General features: G+C 43.2%; 1 protein-coding gene across 1 annotated transcript in view; it reads right to left on the reverse strand.

Moving 5' to 3' along the window:
* Nt5e (5'-nucleotidase ecto) overlaps window positions 1-25,085 on the reverse strand; it is a 58,289-nt gene that overhangs the window by 16,157 nt on the left and 17,047 nt on the right. The window contains exons 2-3 of the mRNA XM_042679601.1: window positions 18,997-19,219; window positions 16,420-16,608 (exon numbers count right to left, since the gene is read on the reverse strand). Of these exons, the coding sequence (XP_042535535.1) occupies window positions 16,420-16,608; window positions 18,997-19,219 (412 nt within the window). The remainder of the gene's footprint in view (window positions 1-16,419; window positions 16,609-18,996; window positions 19,220-25,085) is intronic.

Genomic DNA, 25,085 nt, shown 5'->3' on the forward strand with positions numbered 1-25,085 from the left:
AAATAACTAAGAGCTCTCCTTAGATTTTGTGGTGACACAAGCTGTCTACTGGGGTTCCTTTTGGAAGAACCATGTTCACTAAGGAGACTGCCCAGCACACAGACTCCCTCCCCAGCCAGCCCTCACCCCTGTCAGATTCTGCAAGCCCTGTCTCAAGGGGGCTCTAGGGAGAGCCGCATCTCCCACAGGCTTTCACATGCCCCCACCTGCGGGGGAAGTAAGTGTGGCCACAGCCTGGGCTCGGCATGCATCAGCTGGGCTGTACACATCCTTTCGCTGCACTTCCTCCCTGTTCACTGTGGCTGTCATTTTGTTCGAGACAGCGTCTCAATATGTAGCCCAGGCTATCCTCAAACTAGCTGTCCTCCTGTGCAGTCTCTCCTGTCCAGCCATGTCTTATCTCCGTAGAGAATAATGACATAGTTTGGGCTCTTTGGAACCAGAGACTGTGAAATCGATCCCCATAGACTCACCACTGTTTTTCTGTCATCTCGTCTATGCTTGTTTATGATTAGGTATGAACTCCTGTTAGATGTTTACAGAGGTCCAGAAGACTTCAGCACATGCTGGTTACACACAGGTACCAATCCTAAGAGCTGACCTTGAGTCAGACTCTGTGCCGTATTGCATTTAGTTCTCTAAACTTCCCAAGTGGCAGGCCCTATTATTAACCACACTTTGTTTATTGTTTATTTATTTATTGCTGGTCTTGAGCTTGAACTCAACCTAGGTGCTGTCCCTTGGTTCCTTTTTTGCTCAAGGCTAGCTCTCTATCACCTGAGCCACAGCACCATTTCCAGTTTATTCTGTGATTAATTGGACTCATGGACTTTGCTGCCTGGGCTGGCTTCAAACTGTGATCCTCAGATCCCAGCCTCCTCAGTACCTAGGATTATAGGTGTGAACCACTGGTACCTGGCCTTAACTATACTTTAAATAAGAAGACTGGGCAGGGTACTGGTGGCACACATCTGAAATCCTAGCTACCCAGGAGGCTGAGAATCATGGTTCAAAGCCAGCCTGGGCAGCAAGCTGTGGGAAGCAGAGCTGTGGCTCAAGTGGTAGAGAGCTAGCCTTGAGCAAAAGAAGCTCAGGACAGTGCCCAGGCCCTGAGTTCATGCGTCAGAACTGGCAAAAAGAGAAAAGAAAAGAAAAGAAAAAATGCCAAGCTAGTATGTGAGGCTCTGAGTTCAGGTCCCAGTGCTGGTGCGCACACACACACACACACACACACACACACCACACACACACACACACACAACACCAAGCAGACAAGAAAAATGAAAAGACTACTTGTAAAATGCAAAATACTCAAGGTCTCACAATGACATGCGTTGGGGAACTGGTTGAAAACCAGAGCTGTGAGACACTGAGTCTTATTTTCTGCCTACCACCCAGTGACTCCTTACCATGTGCGATTCTCATAAAGTCCATAAGCTGGTTGTCAAAGCCCCTCACAAAGTTATTGTGCTAAGCTGTTTCTGGTCCTGTCTCTTCACCAGCCTTGCCATGCTCCTGTGCTAAGGGCGGCTCCTTTGAGCACAATAACCACAGGGTAATTGCAAACATCAGCACTTCATAAGTAGGAGACAGCTGCTTCCAACTTTAAAGTCCCATTTTCATGCTTCTTCTGGAGGAAAAGCAAAAGTCTGAGGCCTTTTATTTTTACAAAAGCAGCAGATTTGAAATCCAGTGAGAGCCTTGTTCCATCTCCACATGCAGTAATACAGATTGACAAGCAGACAATCCAAGGCAGCGGGAAGACAGATGTGCTGCACAGTAGCAGGAAAGATGAATTCACTGTCCCTATTCTGGTTGGTGTTTCTCCTTTGGGCCATGCTAGAGCCTGCTCTTCACTTCAGCTGACCAGGTAGTTAGGGCAGCCCCTACCCCAGCTTCTAATTTCCTCTTCTGAGTGCAGAGGTTTGGGCAGAGGCAGTTCCACAAATGTCCACTAGGTGGCGAACATCCTATGCAGGAGGAAAAAGCACTAATAGTTTGCCTAAGTCAGTAAGTAGTCTAGCAGTTTCCTGTAAACTTCCAGAGAATGGCAAGCCGTACTTTTTTTTTTTCTTTTTTTCTTTTTTTGTGCCAGTCCTGGGTTTGAACTCAGGACATGGGTTCTGTACCTGAGCCTTTTTCGCTCAAGGCTAGCATGCTACAACTTGAAGCAGAACTCCACTTCTAGCTTTTTGGTGGTTAATTGTAGATAAGAGTCTCACAGATTTTCCTGCCAGTGCAGGCTTCAAACTGCTTTCCTCAGATCTCTGCTTCCTGAGTAGCTAGGATTACAGGCATAAGCTACCAACCCCATTATTATTATTATTACGTTATTATTATTATAATTATTATGCCTATCATAGAAATAGCTGAGCTTGAATAGAAAATAAAGTTAGGGAAGTGGCACTGTGGTTCAAGAGGTAGAGCTTGCCTTGAGATGAAGAGCTCAGGGACAGTGCCCAGGCCCAGAGTTCAAGCCCAAGACCAAAACCAAAAAAAAAAAAAAAAGGACACTGACAATTAATTGAGTCAATTGTCAATCAGCATATACTCTGAAAATAGCAGTACACAGCAAACAAGAGCACTTAACAAATTCAGACAGAATTTGTTCAGACAGAACAATTCCCAGATCAGAAAGGCCTTAAGCTGGGCATCAGTGGCTCATGCCTATAATCCTAGGTACTCAGAGGCTAAGATATGAGGATCATGGTTCAAAGCTAGCCTGGACAGGAAAGTTTGTGAGACTCTTATCTCCAACCACCAACAAACCAGAAGTGGAGCTACTAGCTACCCTTGAGCACAAAAGGTCAGGGACAGTGCTGAGGTCCTGAGTTCAAGCCCCAGAACCAACACAAAAAAAGATGGAAGGAAGGAAGGGAAGAAAGAGAAAGAAAGAAAGAAGGAAAGATGAAAAGCCTGTTGCTCCTTTACTATAATAAAAAATATCTCATTTGCATCTTAAATGAACTGAATCAGGAGCAGGCGGTGGTTTCTGATATGGCTCGGGCAATAGCTGGTCTTGTTCAGCTAATTCCTGCCTCTCAGGTGACTGAGCCCTCTCTGCTCTCGGCCCTCCCCTTCCGTTTGGCAATTCCAGAAAACCACTGGGAGGGAGGGCAACCCAGATTTCACATTTTCCACACCACTCTTTGCTACTCAGCCGAAGGTTCTTATGCTCAAAATATTCTCTCCACATTAGCCACATCTTTGTCTTTAGAAACCAGATTCATCGTCTGGGCAGGATAGAAACTGTCCGTCTTTCTGTTCCAGTCACCTAGCCAGGAACCATGGCTGAGCATGGTGCTGTGGGTTGATATGGTGTTGGGAAACCAGGATTCTTAGTGCCAGGAGGTACCTGAGGAATTCTTCTAAAGCACTCTTCTCAGAGCCAAGGAATTCGGTGATTCCAAGTACATGTCTGGACAGCTGTCCTCCTGGGTCACATGGTAACACGCGTGCCAATGAGTAGGCCTTGGTGGCTTTCCACTGGCTGAGTGTGTTAAGGTAGCCTATCTGAAGATTTTTTTTTTTTCCTGCTGGTCCTGGAACTTGAACTTAGGGTCTGGGTCTTGGTCCTAAGCCTTTTTATTTTTTCCCCTTCAAGGCTAGCAGTCTACAAGTTGAGCAAGAGCTCCACTTCCAGCCTTTTTTTTTTTTTGTCAGTCATGGGGCCAGAACTCTGGACCTGGGTGCTGTCCCTGAGCTCTTCAGCTCTGGGCTAGCACTCTACCACTTGAGCCACAGTGCCACTTCTGTTTTTTTCTGCTTATGTGGTACTGAGGAATTGAACCCAGGGCCTCATGCATGCAAGGCAAGCACTCTACCACTGAGCCACCTTCCCAGCCTCACTTCTAGCCTTTTTGATAGCTAACTGGATATGAGTCTCGGACTTCCCTGCCATGGCTGGCTTTGCTTTCATATCTCAGCCTCCTGAATAGCAGGCATGACCCACTGGTGCTGGCCTGAGAATTGTTAGACAGATAGGGGGAAAAAAAGTGGCAGACATCACATGGGTCAGATACCATGTGGCCGACCATGATGCCTTGGGCTCCTGCTCAAATGTTTCTTCTTCCCACAATGCCCTAGGTGCCTGGTCAGCCAATGAAAAGAACTGGGAATGTGCAGGCATCAAGAACTCAGCGCAAAGCCTAGGGAAGGCAGTATCAGAGGAACCCCATGCTAGGATTCATTAGGCTTCATGGTGGAGTCCCTCTCCAAATAGTCTCTACATTCATGGTTTTCCTTTCACTTTCAAATAAGTTTCCTCTGTTTACCTTAAACACTTCTGGCCTTCCATTCTCTAGTGGCCAGAGGCAATCTGTACTGCTAGATGGCATTAAGTCTGAGAACGTCAATGTGGGATCCTTAAAAACTGGTAATTATTCTGGGCCTGGTGGCACCTGTTTATAATGTCAGCATTTGAGAGGCTGCTGTAGCATGATGAAGACCACCTTAGAAATGCAATGGATCATAGAAAGAAAAGAAATGCACTGGGAGATGATAAATTATACAGGTCTCTTGGTGTTCACACTGTGAGTCCAAAGGAAGATATTCTGAAGAGAGGATCACAAAGGTTTGATAGCTATGTGCATTTGATCATCTCAAATAACATTTATCAAAATGAACTCCAAGAAATAGAAAGAAGATTTTTTTTCCTCACTGGTGTTTTTATTTTCCTTTTGTCTTGCTTGTTTGTCTTTGGGAGGGTATGGAGGCACAGAAATGAAGGGACAAAAGGTGAACAAATGCAGCAGTGGTACTCATTAGATATGAAGTTGAAAATGAAGAATACCACTTGTGGGTGAGGATGTGAGGGGAAAATGGAGAGAGAGCAAGGGAAGGGGTGACATTGTTCAAAAAGAAATGTACTCATTACCTAACTATGTAACTTTAACTCCTCTGTACATCACCTCTATAATAACAATAAAAAATATATAGGGCTGGGAATGTGGCTTGCCTAGGATGGATGCATGAAGCCCTGGGTATGATGTCTCAGTACCACATAAACAGAAAAGGTTGGAAGTGGCGCTGTGGCTCAAGTGGTAGAGTGCTAGCCTTGAGCAAAAGAAGCTCAGGGACAGTGCTGAGGCTCTGTGTTCAAGCCCCAGGACTGGCAAAAAAAAAAAAAATACACACACACACACACACACACACACACACACACACACACACACACACACACACAAGACCACATTAGGCTACATTGCTAGACTCTGTATCAAACTCTCCTTCTTGGGCCGAGTCTGGCTAGCTCCACTTCAATCTGGTCTTTTGATTTGTAGAGAAGCATTTAGCCTCTGTGGCCTAATTTTGTTTCCTAAATTTAAGTTTTTATTAGTGGTTTAAATCAATAGTGGTTTAACTCTCTCTTTTTCACTCCAGGCTAGCCTTTACTTGAGCCACACCTGTATTTCTGTTTTTGTTTTTTTTAGTTTTTTTTTTTGCTAGTTAATTGGAGATGAAAGTCTCATGGACTTTTGTGTGTAATCCTAAGATCTCAGACTCCCAAGCAACTAGGTGTGAGCCACGGGTGCCTGACAAGGATTGATTTTTGTACCTATTTAGGACTAAGTGATATAAACTCTTTGCTGTAGGCACTTCCTGTTTGACTCTGAGTCAGATGACTCAGAGTAGGCCTTGTTCTTACAGGTCTTCACTTCGTCCACATAGTTGAGTCTTGCCTAAGTGTAATCCCAGACCTGTGCACTCAACAACCAGGGAGCTAGGCCACAACACCACCTGAGGGGCTAGGATTAGAAGTGTGAGCCACTGGTGCCTGGCTTAGGTTAAAATTTAAGATTGATGGTTAAGTTTATGGGATTTAGAGAGCTTTATTGTAAAAATGAAATTGGCCTTGCAAAATAGTTGGCAAAGAAGAAACAATTATTCATAAGACCTGTCCTCTTTGAAATCATATATATTAAAAATATATATGTATGAGTCGTTTGAGGAGGGAGTTGGGGGCAAAATATATTTTAGGGAAAAAAACACTTGTTTAGTGAATCCAATATTAGTTGGAGTTCTCCAAAGTGGGTAGAGAATTGGCCTATTTGTCTTTTCCTTATTATATCCTAAGGCCACAATTCCCTCATATATTACCATGCTTAATCCCTACAGCGCATTTTGGAGGTAGCTCCTCTGAGATCACCATTTATAAAAGAAAACATAAAATGCAAAAAGCTGAAGTTCAGAGTGGTTTAATAACTTGTCTAAGGTCAACCAGCCAGCAGTGACTGAGCCAAGGAACAAACCAAGTTAACCAGAACAATCACAAGACATGTCCCAGGAAGCACAAACTTCCTCCTGGTGGAGTAATAGTGTCTGGTGAAGAGAGAGAGAGAGAGAGAGAGAGAGAGAGAGAGAGAGAGAGAGAGAGAGAGAGAGAGAGAGAGGGCTCAGGATTTCCCAGAAGTTGGTTATCAGCCTTCCTTGCAAAGGATTTTCCTTTGCAATCTTGGTTTTGGTTAGTCTCAGTTTATCTTGGAAAACAATGTAGCCCACACTGATGTGCATGATTTAGCCACTAAGTCACACACAAGTCTGCACGTTTAAGCTTTTTCCCATTAGAGGCTGGGTCTGGGTCTGGGTCAGGACTGGGCATTTATAAATGACTTGAGAAGGTAAGTGAGTGTGTGTGTGTGGGGGGGGGGGACAAGTTAGCCCCATGCTTACCCCACTCAAAAACTCACAGGGAAATCATCTTTGGGGCCACACCTCTGCCCCTTGGCTGATTCTCCCATTTACTCAGTAAACCAGGATGTCATCAGTCCTTATCAACCACCCTGATGGCCAAGGGCACATTCTTTGTTGGAGAATGTTTCCCTGTGCTGAGAATGTGGAAAAACAGATTGTTTTCTTGCTTGCCTAGTCCCCATTATCTAAGCTACCAGGCTATGAATTAAAGGAGAGTGGAACAATATTTTCAAACAACAATTGAGTCCTTTTCCTTCTTCCTTCACTTATCCCAGTGCAACTGGGACACAGTCAAAGAATGTCGAATTGATAATTACACTGCAACTTTCCAAACAAAATACTGCTCTTTAAATAACTGAACATTTAAATTCCATATTCAACAAATGTATGCCTAGCCAGATGCCAGTGGCTCATGCCTGAAATCCCAGCTACTTAGGAGGCTGAGATCTGATGATCTCATGATCATGGTTCAAAGCCAGCCCAAGGTAGAAATGTCTGTAAAACTCTTACCTCCAATTCAGCAGCAAAAAGCCAAAAAAAAATGGATCTGTGGCTCAAGTGGCAGAGTGCCAGCCTGGAGTAAAAAAGCTAGTGTCTAGTTCAAGCCCCAGTACTGGTACAAAACCAACCAACCAACCAAATGTGTGCCTAAATTCAGAAGCAATCTTAATAAAAATGAGGTAATTAATTAAAAAGAACGCTGATAAGTCAAAGAATGTTTTAGCCAGGCGAGTGGCTTATACCTGTAATCCTAGCCACTCAGGAGGCTGAGACCTAAGGATTGCAATTCAAAGCCAGTGGGGCAGAATAAGGTCCTGTAAGACTCTAATCTCCTATTAACCACTCAAAACCCAGAAATGGTGCTGTAGCTCAAAGTGGTAGAGCACTAGCCTTGTAGAGCTCAGGGGCAGCACTCAGGCCATGAGTTCAAGCCCCATGAACAACAAAAACTGTTTTAAAGGAGCAACATGGAGTAGCATTTTATCCAGCCAAAGCTGCTGAAGTAGAGGGCTCAAGAGACCTTGTGTGAGAGTATATTAGACTTGCCAGAAAACCACACAGATATACAGGTACAAAGAACAAAGAAAAGGTTTATTGCCAGCAAAGCGTCTGGCAAGACCCCTTCTCACAAGAGAGAAGGGCTGGCTATTGTCTCGGATGACCATTTTATAACCTGAAGGCTTGGGAGATTCTTGGTGCCTTATATGGTTATAGTTGCCCCAAAGGAGTACCATCCCAGGTGACCTATATGACCTGTGAGTTCAGGGGATCTTGCTGTCTTATATAGCTATAGGTACTCCAAAGAAGAGCTCTCTCAAGGTTAAAGTGGAGGCTAATTATTTACTACCTCCACAAAATGGGCCTAGTGTTGCCTAGGGAAAGAGCATGCTAAGCTATGAGAGAGGAGGCTATTGGGCTATCATCTTGTAAGAGGCAACTTAAAAATGCTTTGAGGGGCTGGGAAGATGGCTCAGTGGTAGAGCGCTTGCCTTGCATGCCTGAGGCCCTGGGTTCGATTCCTCAGCACCACATAAGCAAAAAGAAAAAAGCCGGAAGTGGCGCTGTGGCTCAAGTGGTAGAGCGCTAGCCTTGAGCTGAAGCGCTGAGGGACAGCGCCCAGGCCCAGAGTTCAAGCCCCATGACCGGACCTCCCCCCCCCCCCCCAAAAAAGATGCTTTGACTGGGTACTATGAATTAACTAAAACTTCCAGAACTATTGGTGTACATTCATCTGAGCCATTATCTGCTGCCCTCCATTTGTGATCATCTTGTTTGCAGAAAAAGAAAGAAGATTCAGATAGATAACCATCTTGTGTGGATGGCACCCTGCCCCTCAAACAAGGGCCTATCATCTCTTACCATCTTAAAACAATCATCCACAATCAAGAGACCATCTTGTTCCTGTTCTGTTAAGTAAGAAACTTTTCCAGAAACCCTCTAAGGTCTAAGCTAATGGTCAACCAGGCCAAGATTTAGGACTTTTTAAAAAAACTATACCTGCCCTGGTCCCAATTCTCCCTATTTAACCTGAAGCCTCTGTACCTTAGAAGACAGCTGAAGATGTAGTGAAGTGCTTCCTGCCCATGGCTCGATGCAATAGGTCTCTTTCTGCCCTTCACCATATCTTTTTATTTGGCATATGGAGGCAAGTGTCTGGACCTAACTTGGGTCTTCCTGGACTTTGGATCTGGGGGTCTAAGATCCTGGTTTTAACCTGAGGTTTCACTCATGCTGAAGGCCAGCTCTGATAAACATACAGATTGGGAAAGCTCTAGGAATATCACAAAGTCTGTGCTGAGAGCTGGGGAACAGGGACTTAGGGTGATCTGATCTGAGGATGACCGAGACTCAGCTCTTGGCTAGAAGTGACATTGCTGAACTGGAGTGGAGGTGACAGTCAATGGGGAGAGGTGATGAAGGCACAATGAACGCTGAGCACTGGATCAATCATTCCCACAGACACCCTGCTGGATGCAGACCAGAGCTGGAGCAAAGAAGACAAGAAGTTGGATGCTGAACATAGTCTATGTGGAATGGCGCCTGGGGGGGGGGGGGCATCATGGAAGTGGTAAAGGGGAGCCTCTGAGGATGAAGGGGGTCATTAAAGCCTCTTCAGGAGCCTAGGGAAATTGTAGGTTGTTCTACCAGAAAAATGTATTTCCTCAAATTCATAAATCAGGCTCTACCTATGGAAGAGCCACAGAATTTATAATAGTAACCCTTAAATGCAGATACAGAAATGGATGTCTCATCCTACCCAAGGCCACAGGCTCACCAGACTGATGTGCCAAACCAAAACTTCAGTTAAAAATCCTGCAAGGAAAACAGGAGGCATCCTTGGAGTCCTTTCAAGAATTAGAGAGAGAGGGGCCTGGGAAGGTGGCTCAGTGGTAGAGCGCTTGCCTTGCATGCCTGAGGCCCTGGGTTCGATTCCTCAGCACCACATAAGCAAAAAGAAAAAAGCCAGAAGTGGTGCTGTGGCTCAAGTGGTAGAGCGCTAGCCTTGAGCGGAAGAGCTGAGGGACAGCACCCAGACCCAGAGTTCAGGCCCCATGACCCGGACCCCCCCACCAAAAAAAAGAATTAGAGAGACAGCCAGGTACCGGTGGCTCATGCTTGTAATTCTAGCTACCCAGGAGAGATCTGAGGATTGTGGTTTGATGCCATCTGGGGCAGAAAAGTCCATTGAGTTTTTAGCTCTAGTAACTACCAAAAAAAGCTGGAAGTTGAGCAGTGGCTTCAGTGTGCTAGCCTTGAGCAGTGCCCAAGTCCTGAGCTAAAACCTTAGAAATGGCAGAAGAAAGAAGGAGGAGGAGGAGGAGAAAAAGAGGAAGAGAAGGAGGAGGAGGAGGAGGAAGAAGAAGAGTGAGGAGGAGGAAGAAGAGGAGGAGGAGGAGGAAGAAGAAGAAGAAGAAGAAGAAGAAGAAGAAGAAGAAGAAGAAGAAGAAGAAGAAGAAGAAGAAGAAGAGGAGGAGGAGGAGGAGAGGAGGAGGAGGAGGAGGAGGAGGAGGAGGAGGAGGAGGAGGAGGAGGAGGAGGAGGAAGAAGAAGAGGAAGAGAAGAAGAAGAAGAGGAGGAGGAGGAGGAGGAGGAGGAGGAGGAGGAGGAGGAGGAGGAGGAGGAGGAGGAGGAGGAGGAGGAGGGAGGAGGGAGGAGGAGGAGAAGAAGAAGAAGAAGAAGAAGAAGAAGAAGAAGAAGAAGAAGAAGAAGAAGAAGAAGAAGAAGAAGAAGAAGAAGAAGAAAAGTTAGAAAGAGTGCAGAGCCCCCTGACATGTTCGCTGCAGATCCCAACCTGCCATCACTTTATTCTCTTTTCTGTAAGGGCAATAATGTGATTTTTCCTTTGTGATTCTAGGCTTTAACTCATTTAGAGAAAGCATTATAAAAAAGCATTATTAAAAAGCATTTCCTTTAGAAAAGCACACACACATACAGGAATTTATTATTAACTAATCATGTGGAGCAGATTTATATTTTTAATTTCATGCTAACACCATAAAATGATTTGGTGTTTATTTTAAAGGCTGAAAAAATTTACATAGATAAGTAGGCTCTCAGCCCTTAGAGTGTTCTATAATTACCTTTAATTATTAAGTTCATTTCTCAAAACAACTGCCAAAATAGCTTTTCCTGTGCAAGTTTAGCCTTGGTAAGCCATTATGAAATGTGAAGTAAATGAGTGAGACTTAGTATGCTTTTCTAAAGAGAGTGTAATTATCTCTTGCCAGATTTACAGATAACCAAACTGTGACCATATCCTCAACGATTTCTTTCATCCTGTGTTGTAAAACTTCTTTGGTTGGGACAATAATGGGACCAAGAGTCATTACAGTTAATAGGAAGCCAGCACTGACACTTTTTTTGCAGGCCAAACTGTGAGCTAAATAAACCTCTTTTATTCGTAAACTACTCAGCTTTAACTACTTTGTGATGGCAATGGCAACACCAAAAAAAAAGACTAAGACAAAGGACATTTATATACATCATCCATTACCTATATTAAGTTATAAATTTATTTATTTACTTATTTTTGTGCTGGTACTTGGCGCTTGAATGCAGAGCCTGGGCACTGAATTTAGCTTTTTTGATCAAGGCTGGAATTCTGCCACTTGAGCCACAGGTGCTCCTCTAGCTTTCTGGTGGTTAATTAGAAATAAGACTCTCATGATCTTTCCTGAGTGGGCTGCCTTCAAATTGTGAGCCTCGGATTTCAGCCTCCTGAGTAGCTGGATTATAGGTATGAGCTACCGAAGTCTGGAAAACCAATTTTGGAAGATGGGCAGAAATGGAAGGGAGAGAGAAGATGGCAGAGAAGACAGTCATCTAGGTGTCAGGTGTGTCAAAAAAAATGACTGGATCCTCTGAGAACCAGATTTGATAGGCCAGCGGTACAGCACTTAGTCAAGAGGGTGACCTATGGGGTCAGACAGTCTGGATACAGTCTCCTCCCTACCACACTGCACCTATGGACTGTGAGCAGGTTATTTGGTGTCATGAAACCTCCATATCACCTCGGCTCTACCCCTCAGGTTGAGGCATGACAGTGTGCATGTGCTGTTTGTTGGTAGGAGCGGCTCAGGAGAGAATAAATATTCGTGTTATTGCCCTTATTCTACAGAAAGGGGACTCAAGCACGCAAATGATTCCACTATTGGCTCGTGGTAGGGTCAGAAGGACCACATAGCTTTACTTGTGCTGGTGCTGACTGCTGATCGTCCTGATTTTGGCTCTCTCTGTGAATTTAATGCTCCCAGAGTTGCTATAAGGCTCTCAGATGTTGGATTACACCATGACCAACAATAATCAATTCAACTCATCATGTATCCTCCTCCTCCTCATTACATTCATTTGTTGGTTGTATGTGCCAGGACCATTCTCACCAGCTTACATACATCTTCCCCCCCCCTCCCCCCATGAACCGATATTTATTCTCAAGATGAAGCAAGATGAAGCGAGTCTACTCTGTAAAAAATTTAAAAGGTCTACTGGTTAGTGCCTACCAGATTCATTTTACAATCACTAATGAGTTTAAACTAAGTTTGGAATCATTCTTTAACTTGTAACCACCCATGGCTAAAATACCTGTGAGAGAATTTGATTAGTACACATTAGTACTGGCATTATTTTCTTGGGTGAAAGAACAGCTTTGTGAGTCACAACGTTGAGCAACATATTTTTACCACTGAGCAATGTACATAGAGCAGGATATAGCTATTTGCGGTTTACATAGGGTTCTCACAGCCACCATACAATGCCATACTTTGAAAGAGAGCATCCCTGTTTTGGAGCTAAGCTAACAGGTTTAGAGAGGTTAAGTGACCCACTCAAGATCATTCAAGTGAATTGAGAATGACAACTTCTGACTCAATGTTGCCTTTCCCTTTTTTTTTTCCATTTCCTCTTTCTTTCTTTCGGGAGGACAATGGAGTTTTGAACTCAGGGCTTTGTGCTTGGTAGGTCAGCACTCTAGCATTTGAAGCCTACTTCCAGCCTCTTTTTTTTTTTTTCTTTTTCCTCTTTTTTTTGCATGTTTTTTAATTGTAAAAATACTATACAGAGGGGTTACAGTTACATGAGTAAGGTAATGAGTACATTTCCTATCCAGCATTGCTGCCTCCTCCTTTGCTTTTACCCTACCATCCCTTCCCTCCCCACCTCCTCAATTCTTCCCTCTCCTTCCCCCATGCCCCCGCAAGTTGTAAAGTTCGTTTTCAACATAGTGTCATGTACATCTCATTGTTACAATGGGTCAATCTGTATCCTTATTTCAGCATTTTGTTATTTCCCTTCCCCTCCCCAAATTAGAAAAATATATATACAAGATGCAGGGCACTGACATAAAATACAGTGAAAACAGGAGTTATACCATGGGGGAAGAACATACAAGAGAAACAAAAAAAATCACATAGCAATAGCAAGAAAGAAAATACCACTTGTGTCCCTATCTTGGGATTCACTTCACTAAATATCATCTTATCTGGTCATATGTACATAGCTTTTGACCTTGTCTGCTTGTCCTAGACATATACTAGTTATTGCAAATAAGGGAAACCATGGGACCTATGTTTTTTTGGGCTTGGCTTACTTCACTTAATATAATTTTTCCAATTCTTTCCATTTCCTAACAAATGGGGCGATGCCATTCTTTCTGGAGGCATAGAGTTCCATTGTATAAATATTTCACATTTTCTTGATCCATTCATCTACTGAGGGGCATTTTCTTTTCTTTTTATAAGTTGTATCCCATCTTCTAATTGTAAAGATAAAAGCTCAAAAGTGCTATGAAGATGCAGAAAACTAAAAGTGGATCTCTGTTTGTCACTATGCACTAATATTAATTCAAAGTGGATCAAAGTCAGATCCAAAACTACTGCAAGAGAGAGTAGGAGAAACATAAGAACATACACTTATAGGTAGAAACTTGTTGTAAAGAGTCCCAGATGAACAACAGATAGGAAAGTGACTTGAGAAGTATGACTACATCAAAATAAACAGTTTCTACATAGCTAAGGACATAGTTACTAAACTAGAAAGACAGCTAATAGACTGGAAGAAGATCTTTACCAGCAATATATCAGACAAAGGCCTAATAGGCAATATATACAAGGAACTCAGAAAACTAACCCCTCCCAAACCTAATAAACCAATCACTAAATGGACAAGGGAGCTAAGGAGAAACTTCTCAGATGAAGAGGTGAGAATGACAAAGAAACGCGTGAGAAAATGCTCATCATCCCTGGCCATAAAGTAAATTCAAATCTAAACAACATTCTTCTCACCCCAGTCAGATTGTCAACATTGCTAATTCAAACAACAACAAAAGCTGGAGGTGGGGTGTGGGGAAAAGGAACCTTACTGCACTGTGAGAGGAAATGTAAACTAGTACAACCACTCGGGATAGCTATCTGGACGACAGGAAACATAAACCTTCCCGTATACCCAGACATATCACTCCTGGGCATCTACCCTGAACTTCATGAACCAGGATATGATAAAGACACCTTAACATCCACATTCACTGCTGCACTATTCACAATAGGATAAGGAAACAACCCAGATGCCCCACAATAGATGAGTGGATCCAAAAAATGTGCTACCTATACACAGTGGAATTTCACACAGTCATTAGAAGGAATAAAATAATGTCATTTGCAAGGAAATGGATGGACCTAGAACAAATCATGTAAAGTGAGGTAAGCCAAGCTCAGAGAGACAAATGGTGAGTGTTCTCTCTGGTATGGGGAAATTAGATCTAAAATACACTTGGAATATGATAAATTATACAGGATTTTAGATACTCAAACACAGTAAGACCAAAAGAGGATAATCATGAGAGAAACACGAAGGTGCTTCTTCATATTTATATAAAATAATATACATACTGAAGCAAACTCCAAAATATGGAAACAAGAGACCTCTTTCTTTCTTTTTTAGTTTTTGATGATTCTATCTTCTTTACCTTAGGTATGGTGTATTCACATGTGTATATCTTCAGGAGGGTCGGGGGGCGGGGAGCACAGAACTCAAGGGGAAAAGGGTGCAAAAGTGTAGCAGTGGAGCTCATTGGACACTGATGAAAGTGAACTATGTCACTTATGTGTGGAGATAGGATGGAAGGACTGGAGAGCATGAGGGAACAGAAGACACTATGAAAGGAAATGCACTCTTTACCTGACCATGTAATTATAATCCCCTGTATATCACAGCTATAATAACAAGAAAGTAAATTAATTTTTAAAAAAGTACTATGAGGGCTGAGAATGTGGCTTAGCGGTAGAGTGCTTGCTAGCATGCATGAAGCAGTGGGTTCAATTCCTCAGTACTACATAAAAAAGCCAGAGGTGGCACTGTGGCTCAAGTGGTAGAGTACTAGCCTTGAACAAAAAAGAAGTTCAGGGACAGTGCCCAGGCCCTGAGTTCAAGTCCCAGGACTGGCAAAAAAAAAAAAAAAAGTGCTATGAAGAAAATAAAAAAAAATATTTTCTGAGCTGACTTTGGTGGCTCATGCCTGTAATCCTAGTTACTCAGGAGGCTGAGATCTGAGGATCGCGGTTCAAAGCCAGCCCAGGAAGGAAACTCCCTGAGACTCTTATCTCCAATAAACCACTCAGAAAACTGGAAATGGCACTGTGGCTCAAGTGGTAGAATGCTCGCCTTGAGCTGAGGGATAGCACCCAGGCCCAGAGTTCAAGCCCTGGGACAAAAAAAAAAAAAAAAATCACTTTCTTAGTGAAGATTGCTTTTTAACATTTCTGGATATTCCCTATTACTTAGCGTAACTTTGTTTTATAAAAACAGATGGCTCGTGCCATCTGGTGGCTCATGCTTGTAATTCTAGCTACTCAGGAGGCTGAGATCTGAGGAATGTGGTTTGACGCCAGCCTGGGCAGAAAAGTCCCTGAGACTCTTATTTCTAATAAATACTCAGAAGAAGCCAGAATTGGTGATGTGGCTCTAGCCTTGAGCAAAAGAAGCTCAGGGACACTGCCCAGACCCTGAGTTCAAGCCCCATAACTGGCAAAACAACAATGACAATAACAACAAACAAACAAAACCCCCACAAATAGTCTTCTAAGTCCATCTAAGAAATTCCAGCTTCTACTATGTGTGTAAGCTACAGATCAAATCCTGTCACCTTAAGTCCGGTGACAGAGGCTCATGTCTGTAATCCCAACTCCTCAGGAGGCTGAGATATGAGGATCCAAGTTTAAAGCCAGCCTAGGCAAGAAAGTTGGGGACACTTTTATTTCCAACTATCAAAAGCCAGGAAGCAGAGTTGTGACTCCAGTGGTAGAGCACCGTAGTACCATGAATGGAAAAGGCTAGAAAAGGCCCTGAGTACCAGCCCCAGTACTGGCAGAAAATACAAACAAAAGGTCCTATTATCTTGAACTTTGATAACCCTATTCACATTATTTTATGTTTAAAGTTCTTTTTTAATATGACATGCTGCTTTTCAATATGAACCTGTCATAAACAAACTTGATTACGGCGTAGTAATCTTTTTCATTTTGTATATGTATTCCATATATAAGTGGAACCGTCTTATAAGATTAAAATCAATAAGTTCTTAGTAATGTCTCTAAGTAAGATTACAGTCATTCCCATTCAATATGAATGACATAGATACAAACTGTAACATTTGGTAGCACTGGAAATTACAGCAGGAGAGACAATGTAACCTCTGTGCACATCCTGGCTGGTGTCATTGTCTCGAAGCAATTACCTGTGTAAAGAAATGTATTGGAATGTCCTCCCACCACGATGTCCACACCCTTCACTTTCTGCGCGATGAGTTTATCCATTTCAAAACCAGAATGTCCCAGTGCGATAATTTTATTCACATTTAGAGTTTTTAGCTTATCTACTTCAGGTTGCAATGCAGTGATTTCATCTTCAAACACCAAGCTTGGGCCTAAGGTACAAAATAAGTAAAATGACAGGAACATTAATTTTTTTATATCACTTATCAGCATAATAAACACCTTATTAGAGCTCTTCAAATACATCAAAAATACATCACAATACAAAATCCTTACAAAGTAAAAAAGAATTTAAACATTTACTTAATATTGAATTAGTTGAAGACTGTAGGTAACTTCCTTCCTTCCTTCCTTCCTTCCTTCCTTCCTTCCCTCCCTCCCTCCTCCCTCCCTCCCTTCCTCTCTCCCTTCCTTCCTTCCTTCCTTCCTTCCTTCCTTCCTTCCTTCCTTCCTTCCTTCCTTCCTTCCTTCCTTCCTTCCTTCCTTCCTTCTTTCCTGGCTAGAACTCAGGACTTCTCACTCTTGCTTTGCTTTTTTCATTCAATGCTGGTGCTCTACCACTTGAGTCACACTCAACTTCCTGCTTTGTGCAGGTTAGCTGGAGATAAGAGTCTCTTGGAAGGGCTGGGAATGTAGCTTAGTGGTACAATGCTTCCCTAGCATGCATGAAACCCTGGGTTTGATTCTTCAGTATCACATAATCAGAAAAAGCTGGAAGTGGCACTGTGGCTCAAGTGGTAGAGTTCTAGCCTTGAACAAAAGAAGCTCAGGGATAATGCCCAGGCCCTGAGTTCAAGCCCCAGGATTGGCAAAAAAAAAAGTCTCTTGTGTTTGTCTGCCTGGGCTGGCTTCAATCATGATCTGCAACTCTTAGCCTCCTCAGTAGCTAAGATTACAGGCACCAGTGCCTGGTTAGATTGCAGTTAACATTTTGCTTGGACTCAATTCCAAACTATAAGACTTCAGATATGGCTTGTTTTTGTCTCTTTTTATATTTAGATTTCCATAATACCCTTGCAGAAAAAGCCTCAGTTTATATGCATGATGTGCAAACAGCACTACCAACTTCAAGGCTTTGTTTGGACACATGGGACAATCATTCTTCCAACCTAAAATTTCCAGCAAGCAGGGAGCGGAACTGTGGCTTAAGTGGTAATCAGCCTCGAGTGAAAAAAGCCCAGCAAGAGTATGAGGTCTTGAGTTGAAGCCCTAGTACCAGCACACAAAACAAGAACAAAAATAAAACTGTCAGCAAGCAGACCTTGGATGATGGGCTTAACAAATATTATAGCTTCAACTGTCAGGAAAGTGATAGAAACGCCACTTGGAAGCCACACAGCCTCTGTCACAGAGCAAACAGTCCTCTTTCACCTTAACTCCCTTGGGCTAATTTCTGAGAACCCACACAAAAGATGAAAACGCCAAAAACAAGCAAGCAAACCAACCAACCACCCAAACATACAAAACCCTTATAAATCACTTTTAAAATGCAAGAGCCTACAAATTCCGGTCTGAAAATTCTCTTTCCAAAAAGCAGCAAGGGGGCTGGGAAGGTGGCTCAGTGGTAGAGCGCTTGCCTTGCAATGCATGAGGCCCTGGGTTCGATTCCCCAGCACCACATAAGCAAAAAGAAAAAAGCTGGAAGTGGCGCTGTGGCTCAAGTGGTAGAGCACTAGCCTTGAGCTGAAGAGCTGAGGGACAGCACCCAGGCCCAGAGTTCAGGCCCACGACCGGAAAAAAAAAAAAAAAAGAAATTGGACCAAAAAGCAGCAAGGCTATTAAAAACACACAGTGCCTAGCCTATAGACAGGCCTTCAGGGGAACAAATGAGTGAAGAGAAGGAGACTATCCTCTTAGTCAGGTGAGAAGGAGGACAAAACTTCAGAGAAATTGAGGACAAAGGAGTGTATTCTCCTAATATATCAGAAAAACCCACGGGTTGGAAAGATGAGATGAGCCTGGGACTCACACCCAGATCACACGTCTAATTCTAGCTACTCAAAAGGCTGAGGTCTGGGGATCCTAGTTCAAAGCCAGCCTGGGCAGACAAATCTGAAAAGCATCTTCAATTAACCAACAGGAAGTGGTGAAGATGCACGTATGGCTCAACTGGTAGAACACCAGCCTTGAGTGGAAACAAACAAACAAGTGTGCTATATTTAAGAATTTTATTACCTAGCTGTAATGAATTAAATGCTGGAAGTACATGTTATACAGACCATAAAGACTGGAACAATTGGACTAAGTTAGGGGCTGAGATGTACAGGAACAGACTGAGATGGGCTACACCTCTAGTTTGAATGCACTGAATTAAAACATACTGTTTATGTCAACAAAGAAATTCACTGAGCAGAGAGGTAAAGTCTTTAAGCAGTAAGTTAGAACAGCACAGAATCTATCAGATTGGTTTTTTATCAGTGTCGTGCTACGTGCACCATTTCCCTAGCTGTCTCTTTTACCTAAGACCATAAAAATAATGCCAAACCCTGACCTAATGAATTTATTTTCAAGTCATGAATGCTATAAAAAACAAAATATACCTGGATTAGAGAGAGAAGGGGTTTCATTTGAGGTATATCCTACAATTCCCACAGCTTCTCCACCAAGATAAAGAATCTTGTATGGCAAATATAGTCCAGATATTTGAGATGCTAGTGACCCCTTTGCCTTAATATTTGCACTCAGAATCGGGAAGTTGGCCTTTTTGAGGAGTGGATCGATCAGCCCTTCTACACCATTATCAAATTCATGGTTTCCCAGTGCCTAGATAAAAGGAAAAAGAGAAAAAAAAAAAAGAATTAGGCACCCTGGAATTGCCAGTAAAAGCATACTTTAAAGATATTTCAGTAACTCAGTAACTCCTGAAACTGGCTGGGCTCTATGAGACAGACCCTAAGGCCTGGTGTCCAAATCTCCAGAGTTTTGATCATGAAACACTGGGGGTTGGACCCAGGGCCAGTCAGATCACAGGCTGCCCACCTAGTGAAGAGGTCCACAGAGTGCACAGGTACTATCTCATCATCCTCAGATCCAAGCAAGCTTCAATCTGCCTTTAATCAGCTCTGCCCAGCCTTTCAAATTCTGTTTTCTCTTATAAACTCACATTCCAGAGCTAATCATCTAAACCACCAACTGGTTGTCAGAACATAACCATCCATCAACAGGACTTTGACCAGAGATTGGTGGCTCATACCTGTAATCCTAGCTACTCAGGAAGCTGAGATCTGAGGATCATAGGTTGAGGCCCACCTGGGCAGGAAAGTCCATGAGACTCTTATCTCCAATTAACCAGCAAAAAGCCAGAAGTAGAGGTGTGGCACAAATAGTAGAATGCCATCCTTGAGTGAAAAAGCCAAGAGAGTACATGGCTTTGAGTTCATGCCCAAGTACCAGCACAAAACAAAAACCAAATGAACAAAATAAACCAGGGCTTTAGAAAAAGAGAACTTGCACTTTTTTGGGGGGGGTCCGGTTGTGGGGCCTGAACTCTGGGCCTGGGCGCTGTCCCTCAGCTCTTCAGCTCAAGGCTAGCGCTCTACCACTTGAGCCACAGTGCCACTTCTGGTTTTTTTTCTTTTTGCTTATGTGGTGCTGGGGAATCAAACCCAGGGCCTCATGCATGCAAGGCAAGTGCTCTACCACTGAGCCATCTTCCCAGCCCCAGAACTTGTACTTGTTGTGGGCAGAGACCAGAGGTTTTCCTCCTCCCTGCATTTCCTGGGCCATGATTCCCTGGTGTTCCTGCAATTGTCTGTTCCCATGGATTGCTCTGGTCCTCTAATTCTGGGGAAGTAAGGAGGAACGAGCAGGAGCTAGCATCTCTCCATTTTACCATGCTTGCTGCTGTGTGATGCAGTTTCTGTGGGTCACCCTTCCTTCATTCTATTTTAGCAGTTTGCTCTGAGGAAGGACCTCATGGCGAAATGAGCATGTGACCTTCAGCAGGTCCTGGGTCCTTTCTGTGTGTGGGGCTTTGTGGGGAGCAGGGGTGGCTTCAGGCATTGATGTGCGATCCCATTCCCCTTGCAAGGACTGTAGTTATGAAATGACATAATAACTATGCCATCCCCAGCAAACTTCCTCTCTTCTTTGGCACCCTTCTCTGGGAACTTACAACTGCTTGCTGTAAGACTACTCACTTAATACTTTAACCAGTGAACTCAGCTTTCTGAAGATCACCTCTGGCTTCACTTGACTTCGTGAATCACCTGGAAATAGGCCTAGAAGCCCTGGCTGGTGACCCCTTAAGTGAGGAGGGTCACCCCTACCTATCTTCAACATCTCCTGCACTCTGTGGATCATTCATTTATGTTGTCTCTGGAGCCACCTCTGTCCTGCACAGTGCCATGATTCCCTTGCCTGGCACACAGGCACTCAAATAGTTGTATGTACAACCTAAAGGACACATTTACATAGAGAAAGCAGCACAGTGTCCTCATGTTCCCACATCTGTCTTCCCTATCAAATTAAGAACTTCTCAACTTGCCTTTCCCCACATCTCTAATGTTCTACCTTTGTTGTTGGGCTTGTGCCAGTACCGTGGCTTGAACTCAGGGCTTGGGTGCTTTCCCTTAGCTTTGTTGTTCAAGGCTGATGCTCCACCACTTGAGTCATAGCTCCATTTCCAGCTTTTTGGCTGGTCCAATTGGAGATAAGAGTCCCAGGGACTTTTCTGCCTGGGCTGGCTTTGAACTTTGATCTTCAGATCTCAGCCCTCTGAGCAGTTGGGATTACAGGCATAAACCACCATCTATTCCTTTTACCTCTTCTACTTATTTAGTCCCTCCTAAGAGCTGATCTAATCTTAAAGGCTCTCCTAATATTGGTTTTCTTTTATTTTTAGAACTGTTAGGTTTCTTCCTATGGTGAAAGACACGTGTCACATAACAATTATGTGTAAGTGTAAAGTTGCTTTGTTTTTGGTGACTGGTTCTATCATTCTTTTGGTTTTTGAGACAAAATCTCACTATGTTCCCCAGCTGGTCTCAAACTCATGACCATCTTTTTGTCTCAGAGTTCTAAGATGATAGTTGTATGTCACTGTGTTCTCCACAAAAAGATTACCCATCCTATCAGTGACAGCATTTGGTAACAACTGAAGATACAATTAAAATTAAAAAAAAAAGACCAACAACAATGGTCTTGTACAAAGGGGTTTCAATTCACCATGTCAGTTTATGAGTATGATGCATCTTGACCAACATCACTCCATTTTTTCCAACTCCACCCATCCCCTCAAGTGACTTGGTTCCATATTCACATATCTACCTTGAACGTAACAACTGCATTCACCCCTCTTCCCCTGCTCCATCTTTCTGCCCTCCTTCCCCTCTTGACCTCCCGCCAAAGTTACAGTTCTTGTTTGTTACTTGTTCAATGCCTCTATTTCCCTGACAGTGATCACTTAGAGTATCTCTGCAGCTCTCTTATCCCTATGGAGGGGTGAGCCCAGATCCATGGAGCTCAGTGCTGTGGACAGATTAAATCATCTCATTCACACTCACACCACCTGCTCGAAACCTCCAATCCCCAGCTCCACTTTCTCCATACCTCAAAGTTGTAAATTGCTTGGTGGCTATTTTTCCCCCATGTCTCGACAATATTCAAGCTTTCCATGTTAAAAGCTCCTTTCTCCAAGACTTGCTATTTGGACCCAAGGTGCCACCATGTCTTCAGCCCAAAGCCATGGAGTGGCTGACCCCTTTATGTTCTTCCCCCAGCATGACTTTCCCTGCCCCAAGAAGTGCCCCGCGTCCACCCATCCCATCACTACAGCCTTACAGCAGTCCTTACCCTTCTCTCCTGGACCATCACGCTGGCTTCCAAATTGGGCTTTGAGAAATCACTGTTCCCTTCTCTAAGCCATCTTTACACAGCTGCCAGCATAACTCTTCTAAAATGCAAATCTGACCTTGATGCTCTACACCTTAAGATCCCACAGAGAGGCTGCTTTTAGGATAGACTCCAACACCCTGAGCAAAGAGGCTATCTGAGATCTGGCATCACATTCCTGGGGGGGGGGGTGTCTTGTTCTGACACTTGCCCCTGCTGGTTGAGGCTCGAGGCAGGGCTGGCTACTCTATCCACTTAGGAACAGCAAACCTAGGGCATGATTCTAAGCTACAATCTCCTCAGAAAAGGGCCGTGCATGATACAAGAGAAGTGGTAACTAAAGCAGGTCGGCATTTAAAATTTCTGCATGCAAAAAGAAGGACATGGAGCAATAAAGATACAAGCAATTAATGGAGGGGACAGCCATGCCTCCATTAACACAGAGGTCCAGGATCCCTAGGGCAACCAAAGTCTCTCATCTAAGAATACTTTATACCCAGTATCCCCAAAAGAAGAGCACATTTACATAAAATGGCACAGTTTTTGAAACACACTATCCACATATTGCACAAACTTTAAATCATTTCTTGATTATACATTACCTAATACCATGTAAATACTATTAGCTCTTACTATTAAATTTAATACTATTATTATTAAATACTAGTGACTAGATAGGACTGACTAGATGTTATTATTGCTGTTTTGAGATAAGGTTTTGCTATGTAGCCCAGAATGGTCTGAAATTTGTAATCCTCCTGCCTCAGTCTCCAAACCTGGGGGGATTACAGGAATGATCTACCAAATTTGGCTTTGATTATCCTCTTATTCTGCCTCTTTTGGTTCTCTCTGCACGTTCTTATCTGTGAGCTCAAGTTCTTTGAAGACTGAAGAGCCTGTGTTCAAATTATTTGACCTTGGTTGAACAGAGCATTATGAATGGGGAAAGATGTAATGTTACCGCAGAGATGCAGGGGGCTCCTGTCTGTAATCCTAGCTATTCAGGAGGCTGAGATCTGGGAGTTGAAGCCAAGGGGCTGGAAAGTCCAAACACTCTTATCTCCAATTAACCATCAAAAAAAAAAAAAAAAAAGACAAAACAAAAGTTGGAAGTGGAACTGTGACTCAAGTGGTAGAACACTAACCTTGAGCAAAAAAAGCTCAGGAATAGTGCTGAGGTCCTAGGACCTGGGCACACACACACACACACACACACACACACACACACACACACACACACACACACACAGAGCCAAAGTTATTATAGGCTTTCTTACTAGCGTTTACTCTCTACCAGAGTATCTACCTAACATCCTTTTGACCACTAGACAGAACTTGAAAATACTATATTGCTAAGCTGGACAGATCTTTGCTAACCACCATTCACCCTGAAGCTAAGAATTCAATTAACAACTAATCCTAAAAAAAGAGATTCCCCAGCCGGGTGCTGGTGGCTCAAGCCTGTAATCCTAGCTACTCAAGAGGTTGAGATCTGAGGATCATGGTTCAAAGCCAGCCCGGGCAGGAACGTCCAAGAAACTTTTATCTCCAGGAAAACACTCAGAAAACTGGAAGTGGAGCTCTTGCTCAAGTGGTAGAGTGCTAGCCTTAAGCTGAAGAGCTCAGGGACAATGTCCAGGCCCAGAGTTCAATACCCAGGACTGACAAAAAAAAAGAGAGATTTCCCACATTGCTCTGCTGTAACTCACCTAGGCTTCATCAGAGTGCTTAGTAATAAATGCAGTGCTTTACAACCTTCATTTGTGCTGTGGTTATAAAAGCCCAAGTAACCTCTCCAACATGGAGCAAGCCACTCAGAGTAACTTAAATCAGTGTTCAGGAACAACGGTCACTCATTTGGATCAGAATAGATGATTCTCATTTTTCCTTTATAAAAACACAGCTGGCATTTTACATTAACCTGACGGTGACATCATAGTCACTTACTAACCATCATCTTAGGCAAGTAATTTCCATGATCCTGTTACAATTTCTCTTTCTCATCTTTTGCTTTCTAAAGATTTCATTCTGAATATCAGGTTCATTCATTCATTGGGCTTTCCCTTGGTTTTCTTACTCACAGATGACACTCTACCTTTTGAACCATACCTCTAGTCTGGATTTTGCTAGTAATTGGAGATGAAGTCTCATGGACTTTCTTACCTCACTTGACTTTGAAGCACAATCCTCCAAGTCTTCTGAGTAACTAAAATTATAGGCATGAGCCACTGGTGCCTAGCATAACCTTGTATATTTTACTACCAGCACTAAATTTCACCAAATTCATCTTTTTTTTATTTAAGGGAGCTGAGCTTAGCAAAATGACTTGTAGCATCTTGACTACCAGAATCATGTCTGGACAAATACCAACTCCTCACACCTTTAAGAAGGTATGATAATAGGTAAAACACCAAAGCCAAATGAAACACAATTTCCTGCCAAGCCTCCATTCCAGGGTAGGGCATATCATGGAGATACAACATGAACATCTAGGCTAGCTCCAGCTGCCTAACCCCATTTTCATGTATAGAAAAAAGCCTAAAACATTTTTATGTTTTTAAGAAACAGAAAAAAGCTTGCGCCTATAATCCTAGGTACTTTGGAGGCTGAGATCTGAAATTGCCATTCCAAGCCAGCCCAGGCATGAAAGTCTGTGAGACTTTTATCTCCAATTAACCACCAGAAAATCAGAAGTGGTTCTATGGCTCAAGTGGTGGAGCACTAGCCAAAGAAACTCAGGGACAGCAGTGCCCAGGCCCTGAGTTCAAGTCCCACGACCAACCAAAAAAAAAAAAAA

Source organism: Dipodomys spectabilis, unplaced genomic scaffold (genome assembly GCF_019054845.1).
Source record: "Dipodomys spectabilis isolate Male_0828 unplaced genomic scaffold, ASM1905484v1 ptg000053l, whole genome shotgun sequence".
Taxonomy (NCBI): Eukaryota; Metazoa; Chordata; class Mammalia; order Rodentia; family Heteromyidae; genus Dipodomys; species Dipodomys spectabilis.